The 12,066-nt window shown below is 49.4% G+C and overlaps 1 protein-coding gene across 4 annotated transcripts in view; it reads right to left on the reverse strand.

The window, feature by feature from the left end:
* Positions 1 to 1,963: 1,963 nt before the first annotated feature.
* asap2a (ArfGAP with SH3 domain, ankyrin repeat and PH domain 2a) overlaps positions 1,964 to 12,066 on the reverse strand; it is a 48,964-nt gene continuing 38,861 nt past the window's right edge. For 2 of the 4 annotated variants that reach the window (XM_018731632.2, XM_018731623.2), the window contains 16 exons: positions 10,600 to 10,648; positions 10,359 to 10,525; positions 9,952 to 10,085; positions 9,068 to 9,162; positions 8,597 to 8,786; positions 8,143 to 8,228; positions 7,610 to 7,725; positions 6,877 to 6,944; positions 6,677 to 6,784; positions 6,087 to 6,342; positions 5,607 to 5,759; positions 5,346 to 5,520; positions 4,699 to 4,754; positions 4,071 to 4,150; positions 3,382 to 3,501; positions 1,964 to 2,189 (listed from right to left, as the gene is read on the reverse strand). In XM_018731632.2, the coding sequence (XP_018587148.2) occupies positions 2,115 to 2,189; positions 3,382 to 3,501; positions 4,071 to 4,150; positions 4,699 to 4,754; positions 5,346 to 5,520; positions 5,607 to 5,759; positions 6,087 to 6,342; positions 6,677 to 6,784; positions 6,877 to 6,944; positions 7,610 to 7,725; positions 8,143 to 8,228; positions 8,597 to 8,786; positions 9,068 to 9,162; positions 9,952 to 10,085; positions 10,359 to 10,525; positions 10,600 to 10,648 (1,928 nt within the window). In that variant the 3' untranslated portion in view covers positions 1,964 to 2,114. Of the gene's footprint in view, positions 2,190 to 3,381; positions 3,502 to 4,070; positions 4,151 to 4,698; positions 4,755 to 5,345; positions 5,521 to 5,606; positions 5,760 to 6,086; positions 6,343 to 6,676; positions 6,785 to 6,876; positions 6,945 to 7,591; positions 7,726 to 8,142; positions 8,229 to 8,596; positions 8,787 to 9,067; positions 9,163 to 9,951; positions 10,086 to 10,358; positions 10,526 to 10,599; positions 10,649 to 12,066 lie in introns of all 4 variants that reach the window. The other 2 variants (XM_029258524.1, XM_029258523.1) reach the window with 1 other exon arrangement.

Genomic DNA, 12,066 nt, shown 5'->3' on the forward strand with positions numbered 1-12,066 from the left:
TCTTACATTTAAATAAGGACAAACACATTGTAAATATATTTACAGTAACAAATCCATTGTCCTACTTCCAGTGAGTTAACAGAAGAATAAAGCGGAAGGTAAGTAGTTAACTACACATGCTTCCCCTTCCTTCCTTCCTGTCTTAGGTTACTGCAGTTCACGCTAATTAAGGGTATATTTCATTTAAAATTAAATGTTATTCTCTATAGAGTTGCTCTGCAACCAAAATGACGATTCATTACATGAAATTTTTTTATATATATATATATATATTTAAAATATAGATGTTTCAAATGTGGATGTGGTGAAAGATCAGACAGGTCTGAGGGAAGTGACGAGTGGTCCCTTTATATCTACAGTTCAACCAGTGACCGATGCACGCACCCCCGATCCCCCCCCCCACGTGGGTTTAAAAAAGGGGCGGGGCCCTTAAATATTAATAAAACTGCATGCACAAGCAGGGTGGCTGTGGAAGGATGTTTCTTTTAGCCTGCTAAGAAATCTCCCAGGCCTCAGTTACTGGGTGAAGTAGGCCCGAGTACCCCCACCCCACCCCAGGACCCAAACATGACGGGAAGGTGTGGATGCAGCACACACACCACCACCACCACCCCCGAGGGAAAACTGGATCCCCATCATTGGCCTACAAGTGTAAAGGTGAGAAAAGCAGAATGAAGACCACACACGAAACACGTTGAAACGTATAGTGACCACAGCCACTCGTACACTCGCCACACACCACCAGCACAGTAGGTTCTCTTCTGACAAGGCACAAAATTTGAGCCCATCCAGACTTCTTGCAAAACACACTTTGAGCGCGGAAATGCTTAACATCTTGGTCACATTTACCGTCTCCGGTACGTTCACGTACTCTGCTTGACCCTAAACATTTCTGTCCTATACACTTCTCCTCTAAATGGAAAAAACACTAGAACAACAAAAACTAGATACATCCAAAAAAAAAGGTACACCAACACAAAATATATATAGAAAAAAAAAAAAAAAGGCCAGTATAGAGCAGGAAATAGAAAGGACTAGGCAGCAGTGAGCTCACTATACATTGTATTATATTATACATTTTAAACATAACGACACAATCAAAGCCCCAACTCTAAGATGCTGCTCACACACCCATCCTGGACGTTAAACCAACAACCCACGGTGCTCAATTACACTTCATATCCGCTTGTCTCGGCCTGGGAGAGACCCTCTGGGACATGGAGGGAGTGCTGTGTGAGCGGGCTGTGTTTCACCACGGTCATGCCTTCCGGAGGACGCAGAGTATAGTAGGGCAGGGGGGTGGGCATTAGTGTTAGTTAGCGCTCCTATTAAATCAAAGGGCATTAACATGACCCTCCTTGCAACCTCCCTGCTCGACATCTAAACTGGGCTGTCTGAGTTTACTGTTGGACGTCACCCGACTGCGAACAAGAACAGCGGCACGTGGAAGGCGACAAGTTCCTGGGAAAGCACCCTTACAAAGTTCACGATCTGCTCTGTTGTCACCGAGGACAGTCTCTCTCTCTCTCACTCTCACACACACACACACACACGGGTCTGAAGTGCTCTCTGACAACTGTGCAAGAGACACACCGCCAGTGAAATAGAACACCACTTAGCTGCAATACGGAAGTTCACTGGTCTTCCTACAGAACGGGGTCGTGTACAATTTTCATCAGTTGAGGTCACAAACTTTTGGAAGGACGTGGAAAACTTTGAAAAGCACCTTGACGTTCACGATATCCTTCTAAAGCTGCTATCCACAATAAATAATCCAAACGAAAAGTGCATTTATTGCATGAACACAAGGTCTACAATCTTGGCCTGGAAGGTGAGAAGTTTCCCATGAGCTCCAGGGGCAGCGGCAGAGGAGTGACGCGACACGTCGTCACCTTCCAGCTGCCTAGAGAAGGGTCTGTAGGTGTGTCACAGGACCAGGGCTGGAGGAAAAATGTGGGGGGGGGGGGGGGGGGGGGTGATGCTGCAGTCACCCAGGAGCTCAGTCACAACACACACACGGGAGCAGTGTGGGTAGTGTTTGCTGGGGAAAACCACGTCAGCCTCGAGCAGCTCCTGGGACCCCGGCTGTCCTCCCTGGCCGAGCGCGGCGTCCCTCAGTCCATGATGAAGTGTACGAAGGTGACGGGGAACGCGCCCCTCCTCATCGGCTCGCCCTCAATGTGGCCTAGCTGTGGAACAACGCAAAGAGTGCGTCAGCGCTCACACCACAACCCCCGGAACACACCGACGGCAAGAGGACACGTGGTCTCAGTCCACCTCCAGCACAGGAGTGTCAGTTCAAGACATTACAGCACATTGTGAATATAATTTACTCCTTATAATTAGGTGTGTGGGCTGATAATACTACATAGTATCCACTGGAAGTCACTTCGGAGAAAAGCATCTGCTAAATAAATAAATGTAATTTTTAAATCAAAAGCAACTAAGCGTTAGACTTGTACACTAAGCTACTTGGCGATTAACGCAGCTGGGTGATTTTTACCGTATCAGTTCAAGGTAAGTACCTGAATTAAGGGCACCACAGCAACAGCGGGGATTCGAATCCGGTTCCTACAGTTACAAGGCAATGGCACTAACCGCTGCGCCACCTACTGATGTGTTCATTTCAAATCGGCAGATTTGGTTGCAAGTGGGGAAGGGGGGGGGGAGGTGACCGAATGAGCCATGGCGTTACGGCGGAATCCGAAAAACAAGCTGCAGATAGTTAGCATTCAGAGGACGTTGCTGAAGAGGAAGGGCAGGCCACCGGGGGGGTGAGGGGGTGCATGAGATCATGCCTGTGGGCTGTGGAGGCCTCGCTACTGGCGTCCTGTCAGGGGGCTCCTACATCCCTCCCTCCCTGCCTCCCTCTCTCTTTCCTTCCCATCCTGAACTCCAGCAGACCCCGATCGCATGGAGCAGCAGACCGAGCTAAAGATGAGCGCTTCCAAAAATCAGAGCTTTAAGTCCCAGGAGGGAACCTGCTTTGTGACCTTAAAAGCATTGAACTGCTTTATATTAATTTTACATTATTACACCATTACACTGCTTGTGCTGATTTACCCATTTATATGACTGGGTAATTTTTACCGGATCAGTTCAGGGTAAGTACCTTTATCAAGGGCACCACAGCGGGAGGCGGGATTCACTTTAGTGTACATTTAACTACGCAAACAGTTGAAGTTTAAGACCCAAAGTTTCCAAACAACAGTGTAAGAGTTGAAGAGCCTGTGTATAAACGCGATACCAAAGCACAAGGTAAAACGGCGGCGATCGACATCGCCCCAAACCGCAAAGCCGGAAGCCGAAACCAGGCGCATCCAGGCAACGGAACGGTCGCCGGACTAGGGCGCGAGGGCCACGCCGCCGTCGGACACATACCCACCACTCCTGGTCCTCCTCTCCGTCCACCACGATCACCTCGCCCTCGGAGAAGGTCAGTTCGTCCGGGTTGTCCGCCACGCAGTTGTAGATGGCCTTCACCCTCTTTGGCCGCTGTTTCTGAAAATGCGTCGACAGGGAAAGTACGTCGCCTTCGCGGAGCGTTCGGCGACGGCCTAAACCTTCCCCCGAAACCAATTCCCGTTGTGCACCGATAAAACCACACCACATAATTAAGTATTCATGAGCAGTTCTGCTGAAGAAGTCATGGGCAGGGCAGCAGGGTTTGCATTAACCTGGCAAATCGATCCTGCGTGAAGCGGCTTCACATCAGCCTAAAAAACGAGGGAGGAACCCGGGAAAAACATCCGGAAACAACGGTCGGCAGGGTCAGGGAGGGTGTCGTTGGTTAAGGTTTTCCTATATGGCCTCTTGCATCATTCCCACATTTCAGAAATCCTTCCGGAAGACGTAAAACGCTTGGAGATGTTTTGCGCGTCCCTGGCTTGTACAGCAGAAGAAATGAGGATCTAGACTGACCAATCGGTCGATAATCGTAGAATTACGCCGTTGCATAAAAAGCACGGCACACACTAACACGTAACGGTACCTGCACTAAGGCACCCTGACGTGACGTGAGGACAAACACCGATCAGACTCATCCAAAGGAGAAAGGGACAGGGACTCACGGGGTAGGTCTTCCTGGGCATGGGGGCAGGGGACGCAGACTGCCCTAGGGAGTTCTGAGGGCATCCAGGGACCTCTTTAGCTAGGCAGGAAATACAATATACAATAATTACAAATTGGCAAAAAATAAAATAAAAAACCGTTTGTTCAATCGTCTTCACGGCTGCATGCAGCTATTGTCACGTGACCGCGTTTGTCCGTTCTGTTAAAATTTCCGCACGTCGAGAACGGCTTGTAGCCGAAACGCATCCGTGTCAGATTTTCAACTTTTTGTGCTTATTATAGACAAACATATATAGTCACTACCGTGAGTGCTGACTTCGTGATGTTTTATTTCAACAAAAACATGCAACGCTCCAGTGGACTTTCACTACGGTAAGGGCTGCAGCGCTGCAGTCCAGTTGGGTTCCTGCTTTGCCAAGAGCTCGGACGCACGGCGACGGTTACACGAAGCTTTCATTTGCGCTCACTGAAGTTGACACAAACTTCCAGACGAACTGAACTTTCCAAGACCACAACTGGATGCAGAGACTACATTTCATTCACATGAGTTATGACGTGTCGTGATATTTTCGTTGTGCGACTCATACCGAACGCATTTCGCCACGGATGGTGAATTTTTTCACCCACCTTTTCTCTCGAGAGAGCCAGACTGCGTCGGAGGTCCTTTGAAGCTTTTATCGGTGCTGGAAATGACAAGCGAGAGGCATTTAGCTAAAGCTCCAGCGGAGGAGCCCTTCACACCGATACATTTACGTTGATTCATTCAGCTGATGCTTTTCGCCAAAGTGACTTACAATTATTTACCCATTTATACAGCCGGGTAATTTTACTGGAGCAATTTAGGGGAAGTACCTCGTTCACAAGGTACTGCAGCCAGAGGTGGGAATCGAACCTGCGACCTTCGAATCCGAAGGCCGTATCCCTACAAACTACGCTGTCCCACAAGCTGACCACATCAAGACTAGTGGTTTGCGACTCCTTTCACCTCACCCTGAACACTTAGGGACGCTTTCCACGCCGTCCGACAAACCCCACCTGTACTCATCACTTGTGACCATTTTCAATTTTTCTGCCTGTATTTTCACGCATCTGTATTTGTTCAGGGCACAAAAAACAAAAAAGTTAAGCATTTAGCCTGCATGCTGCGCCTAGGGTCTTGATACAGTTTCTGATTAATTACGAACAGCTATAATAACCTAATTTTTCCCACTTAAGTGTCTGGTGTGGGTGTGGCCTGGAAAGTGGGAGCGGCTTATGACAGGAGCAGCACTCGCCTGGCGGGAGACTTCGGTGCCGTGGCTCTGGCGACAGCCTGGCCCATGACTGGGGCACTGAAGGGTTTCGCTGCGGTCGCAGCAGGAACCGGTCCCGGTTTGGACTGCATGTTCATGGCCTCCATGACACTCACGGTCTTCGCAACCGGTGGAGGAGGGGTAACCGTCGCTAGAACTGCGGGAGAGGGTCTCCTTTAGCGCCGCATCACTACAGCGAGCACCTGTCACGGGTCTGGCAGGAACACGGGTAGCGGGACTCACCCGACGTGGAGGTGACTCGCATGGGGGGCACCGGAGGGTGCATGTTGGGAGGGTCGGAGGAAGACCTCTGCCGGCTGCCCGTATCGATGGAGCCAGGCTTCCAGAGGCTGGGACTCCCGGCCTGCGCTCCTATGCCGAGTCCCGAGGGAAGCGCTACAGACGCAGAGAGAGCTGGGCTGAGATGGAGGAGCAGCGGCCAGAAGGCCCCCCTCCATCACACATCATCAACTAGGAAACGCACCAAGTCTGCTCTGCAAACACGGGGCCACACATCACGCCACTGTCTCCGATGAGATGTATTAATTAGCAAAACCAGGTAATTATGGAAGGCATGTTAACTTTTGAAGTAATAAATGGATTTTGAAATAACCCCTAAGCACACGCTGGGTTTAATTTCAGGTGCAGCAGGCTAGCGAATGGGTGCCCCGAGTTCACCGTAGGGGCGCTGGGGGGGGAGCCGTCGGTGAACCAGCGAGTCACCTTTGGTCAGGTTGCGAGGCGGAAGCGGGGGGGCGCAGGCGGCCGCGGATCCCCCCGGAGGGCCGGCCGACGGCAGACCGCTGTTCAGGATGGTTCCGTAGGTTTCGTTGTTCACCAGGCTGGGGCCGAAAATCCTCTGCTTGTCTTTGGACGGGCCGGCCGCGTCCCGGCCACTCGAGGCCGAACCGCTCTGCGCAGAGATGCTCTGGGGCGTGTAGCAGCTGACCGGCCGCTCTTCTCGCCGCAGAGGACTGGGCTGCGAGGAATCATGGGAAACGACGATTAAATAAGGGTCTCATCCCATATGGAGATTCATTTCAGAGTCAACTCGTGACTGCGACCTCTGACCCCACTAAATACCTCCTTTCTGCCGATTTCAGGTTATAGTTATTACTATTTATGATCCCTTTATCCAAAGCAACTTACATAATACTGAAATCAACCCCACAATTACTTCATTTTTACAGGAACGTAACTCCTACCGCATCATTTCAGGGTAAGTTCCTTGACACCGAGATATCAGGTCTTTTTATACATGACCGCTGGTTACGTTTGTTGTCGAACGCAGGCAAGACGGCAGCCGTGCCCACCTTTTCCTCGAGGTCCTCATCGCTCTCGTCCAGGTCTTCGTGGTGCAGACGCCACTCGTACTCCACGTGGACGTGGGCGTTGAATTTCCCCGCCAGGGCTTGACTGAGCTGCCAGTCAAAGAACAGACAGACGAGGACGGTGGCGATCGCGTCTTCGTTCGTCAAGATGAAGACCCCTCGCCCTTGGAAAGCCAACTCACCAGCTCTTCGCACTGCACGTGCTTGAGGCGCTTGGCGATGTCCAGCGGCGTCTCCCCGGCCTCGTTGGCTGTCGGGGAAAAGAAAAAAAGCCAAAGAAACACTCAAATAAGGAGGTAAAAGCCAAGAGCTGAAGAACACAGCTCCCCCATCACCCTTTTCAGCGCTGTAATTAACCTTTGAAATGCACGGGTGGCGCCGCTGGCACCGCTCAGCCACGATGGATGGAGATATTAACTCACACTTGTGCCAGAGGAATTTTATTGCCATGAAATACTCACTCTACCTGCTGCTACGCCTAGACATCAATCACCTGTCCAAACTCAATTTTGCCCCTTTCATTATCTCCTCCACCGTATCCATGGTGACAAAGGGGCGAAAACCACTTTTTCCTCAAAAACACAATTGCATGAGGAATGTGGGCTATTTGGACAAAGGAGACCATTTTCAGGGTAATGTTCTAAAGTACCAGACCCTCGTGTGCCCGAGCTCTTCAGCCTCTCCAGCCCTCAAGGATGTGATCTAGAGACACCGCAGTGGTTAAGGACCTCCAGAAACCCCCAACTGCTGCAAACATGTGGAACCATGAATGATTTACCGCAGTCTATACCCGGCCTCCTGCGTGCAGAGCAGCGGGGAAAAAGCTGCCGGAAAAGATCACGTTTCAAAGAGAGAAGCATTTTAACACGTGAGCCGTCGTCCGGAGTCGATGCTAACCCCCGGGCGGCCGCTTACGGATCTCGATGGTGGCCTTCCCTCTGAGCAGCAGCTTCAGGCACTCGCTGTTGTCCGTCAGGCAGCAGTAGTGCAGGGCCGTGCTGCCCTTGGCCGTCTGCTTGTCTAGGTTCGCGCTGTTGGGGAAACGGGAGCGGGGATGGGAGGCAGTGAGACACGATGGAGGAGAATTTACAGTCGCTGTAAAGCTCCTTCACCCACTGACTTAAAATAGTTGTTCCTCAGTCCCTCACTCCTTACTGAACTAGATGTTTTGACCTCCATCCTGATTAGCTTAGGCCTTTGGAATTCCCTCGTCACCGGCCTAGACCTACGAAACTCACCATTGATTAGACCAGGCGTTTATACCTCATGCCTGACTGACCCAGGCATCAGATCTCCACACCCAACTGGCACAGTTGCCACAACCTCAGATCTGATAGACCCAGGCTTTGGAATCATATACCCAACTCATACCTTTTAACCTCACACCTCATGTGCTGTTAACACCCCTAACTGCGGTTGTCCATCCTTCCTCTATTGCTAATCCTCACCTGTTTTGGGTGAGGAAGTCCACGATGTGGAGGGACGTCCGGTCCACCAGTCGGACCGCTAGGTGTAGCGCCGTCTCCCCGTGTTCCTGTGATCGGCGGAACAAAATATTAGTGAAATGTTGTAGGGGAAACACATACTTCCAGTGATTTTATTACTTTAAGTGCATCAAATGAAGTACCTTTTAAAAATTATTTCATACCTCGAGAAGATTACAGACCTCTAGACTCTAGTTACCACTGAATGTGTATTTAGATATACAGTATATAAATAAATTAATATATCATCATAACTGCACTAATTTTTTAGCCATGATGTGCAAAGTGCCAGCTCTGGAGCGACACCATGCAAAACAGCACTTTATATTTTTCTTAGCATGGAAACAGGGCAGAATTTACGTATGTGAGCAATCCCGTAACATCCCGGAACCGGGCCGGTGCAGGGATGCAAACTCACGTGGCCGTTGGCGAGCGGGATGGGCTCCATCAGGTCCACGCCCTCGGCGTACACCTGGATGAGGGAGAAGATGTCACGGGCTTTCACCGCATCACACAGAGCGTGCAGCCTGGATGGAGCATCCAGATGCTTCTTCCGCGCGAAGCGTCGCTCCGTGTACTTGGCTGTGATGAAGTCCTTCCGCGACTGCCTGGTGGAAGACACCACGAAAGGTACATTGAGAGGGGGAGAGAGGGGAAAAAAAAAAAAAAAATTCATCGATCAATTTAAAAAAATATTAATTAATGATCACTTACAAAAATGCCAGTGTTCCATAATATGTAAAAAAAAATTTCTACTGAATCACGCTACATGATAAAGGATGGCAGTGATATAGTCGCGCTGCTGACTTCTGGACAAATGCTTAAACGTGTTAAAATCCGAACGCAGCAGCAGGAAGAGGTAACGTGAGGTATCTGTATAGGTCATTACATGCAGCTGGTGGGATTGGGTTTGACCCCGTCTTCTGCAGGGAGACACGCCTCCATGATCTCATTGAAGGCTGCGTTTCCCACGTTCTTGGCCAGCTGGAGAAAAGAGTTTCAGTATCATGAACAGATCTCCATGAAACCGTCAATCTATTTTCATTTTTAGCGTTAGGCAGAATATATATATATATATATATATCTTATACATACACAAATATATGTATTTTTATTAGTGATAAAAATCAATGAGTTATACACAAGCTTGAACGAACGCTTGGAGGTTCCCCCCCTTGTTATGCCTACATGTCTATGAATTCAGGTGTGAATATGCAGCTCCTTGTTTACATTTATTCATTTACCTGATGCTGTTCTCCAAAGCGACTTACAATTACTTACCCATTTATACAGCTGGGTAATTTTTCTGGAGCAATTTATGGTAAGTACCTTGCTCAAGGGTACCACACCTGAAGGTAAGACTTGAACCTGCGACCTTTGGGTCCAAAAGCAGCAGCCCTACTCACTACGTGACGCTGCAATTCTTTCCCCCATTTTCAGTTCTAAACTCCCCCTGATTCTTCTGCTTCTGGACTTTGGTTTTACTTCTCTTTGTCTGATATTACTTGTCTTAATCATGCTTGGTACAGAATTTAAGTAGAGGTAAGACAGAAAGAAAAAAAACTGTACAAATTTGCACAATAGGGTTTCTGGTTTCACCAGCGTGCACAAAGAATACGAATAAACCCATATAAAAGTAGAACATGTGACATTATTATAACTGCTAGACTACAGAGAGCCAGAAAATAAGTATGAACCAGACCAATAGAAGATGAACAATATGTACAGCAGGATAATTAGAAGAACAATAATTGTAAGGTAGGTAGAATTTACCAAGAGTTCCGAGGTCCCGAGGACATCCAGCGTAAGGGACTGTATCCGAGAGTAATGGACTCCCAGCTCCCGATGTATTCCGGAACATTCTATGCAAGTGAGGATACCCAGATTGGTGGAGAGCCAGGTGGGACCTTAGAGGAGATGAGTAAAGAGAGACATTTCAAACATCCTATCGGTAAAAGCCACAGATAACCCAAGAGAAGATGGTTGGCTTCTGAAGAATTAAACCAAATCACAAGTGGGTCAGAAGTACATTCTCAAATTCCAGACACTGCTCACTTAATTACCCTTCCGGTCCACCGGTCGGTCGACAGTTCCCAACAGGTTTTTTCGCATTTTTTGCGCGGTTCCAGTATTTCTTTCACTCGGACCTAACTTCGCAAGCCTGCTTCCCGGTCACTCACCGGGCGCTCCGCAGTCGCAGCACGTATCGTTGCCGGACATCCTCTTGACCTCGGCCAGGATGGCCTTGGTCAGCTCCTGCACAATGTTGTTCTCGCCCACGTGCTGGTCGCCCTTGAACGCGTTATTCAGCGCTTCCTCCTTGCTGTTCTGCAGCACCGAGATCCATCTGTAACAACGGAGGGGACGGTCAGTGCCACGCCACGGGGGGGGCAGGGAGGAGGAGGAATATGTCACACTCACATCTGGCACTCCGGCTCATCCTCAGCCTGAAAGTGGTAAGTCCTGTCATCTGAGAAAGGAGAGAGGGAGAAGAAGATCAGAAGGCGGCAAGTGAACTCTTTCGAATGAACGCATTCGCTCCTAACGAGGCTGTTCCCTCGTGAGCCCCGACCACGTGACTCGGGGGCGAGAGCAGCGGATGCACCGTTGCTGGACAGGAAGCCCAGGCGTCTCGGCCGCGCCGGCTTCCCGAAAGCTGCCGTGTCCGCAGCGGTACTCGACACGCGTCGTGGGAGACGTGCGAGGAGCCTGTGCGCCGTCCTTGTGATGCGCGCAGATTTCTGGATCGTTACAGCAGATTTCTCTCACCGACAGCTTAGACGCTTGACTTCCCACAAGGCCACAGAAGAAACGGCGGAAGAAATCGAGAAAGGTTTCCCCCAAGTGAAAGAACAGATTTCTCACCAACAATTAAGAAGCACATCATCGACACGAACAAACGAGTGGTTATGGAAGAGCCCGCAGCCCCGGTTTGAGAACTCTGGACAATGTCTCTCCTCACAGAGATGTGGGAGGGAAAGTACTGGCTCAAACAGATTTAATCCAGGCCTGCAGTTGAGGAAAAGATGATGTCAGCTTGAAAGAGGCTGCCAAAACAAGAAGAAAAAAAAAAATCTGACTTTGAAGCAAGAAGAGGAAGCTGGAGAAGCATGTCCCTACTGTCCACAAGCCTTGGTTACATTCTATTACCGAAAAGTCTTGGCACCAGAAGCCTGACCCAGAGTGAGAAAGTAAATTTCAAAAGTTCACTCTGAAGCACTTTGCATTCTTTGGCCTGCTGTGTATGTGATGACTACGATCAACAAGAGCACGTAGACACGTTACACACGAGGTATACGGAACGCAACAGTAACCACTTCGCCATCACCATATACGGAACATCACGCAAACTCGGACCAACACCTACACCTGCGTACTGACAAAAATCCCGAGTCCATGTCCTCTTGTCCCACAAATCAATACGTTTCTCAACATATTCCCGGAAACATATCTTTGCACTATGAAGGAAACCAAAGAAACCTGGAGGAATCCCACAAACACAGGGAGAACACGCAAACACAAACAGAGTTGAAAGTTGGATCGGAACCCATGTCAAAGTGTACGGCCCAGGCACCAGAACTTCTCTCTGCATGAATTTGTGATGTAATATGATTTGCTTGGCCTGCTGTGTGGTGGGTCTGGGGTTCGAGTCCTGCTTGGGGTGCCTTGCGGAGGACTGGTGCCCCGGTGTCCTGTCCTGGGTGTGTCGCCTCCCCCTCCAGCCTTGTACCCTATGTTGCCAGGTTAGACTCTGGTTCGCCACAACACCACTTGGGACAAGCAGTTGTAGACATTGTGTGTGTGTGTGTAACTTGCTTTGAAAAAGTGAGTAAAAGTAAATATTCCTTATTAAAAGAAAGTTGCCATAATAACATATAATAAATTCCC

The sequence above is a fragment of the Scleropages formosus genome, chromosome 15 (assembly GCF_900964775.1).
Source record: "Scleropages formosus chromosome 15, fSclFor1.1, whole genome shotgun sequence".
In the NCBI taxonomy this organism is placed as follows: Eukaryota; Metazoa; Chordata; class Actinopteri; order Osteoglossiformes; family Osteoglossidae; genus Scleropages; species Scleropages formosus.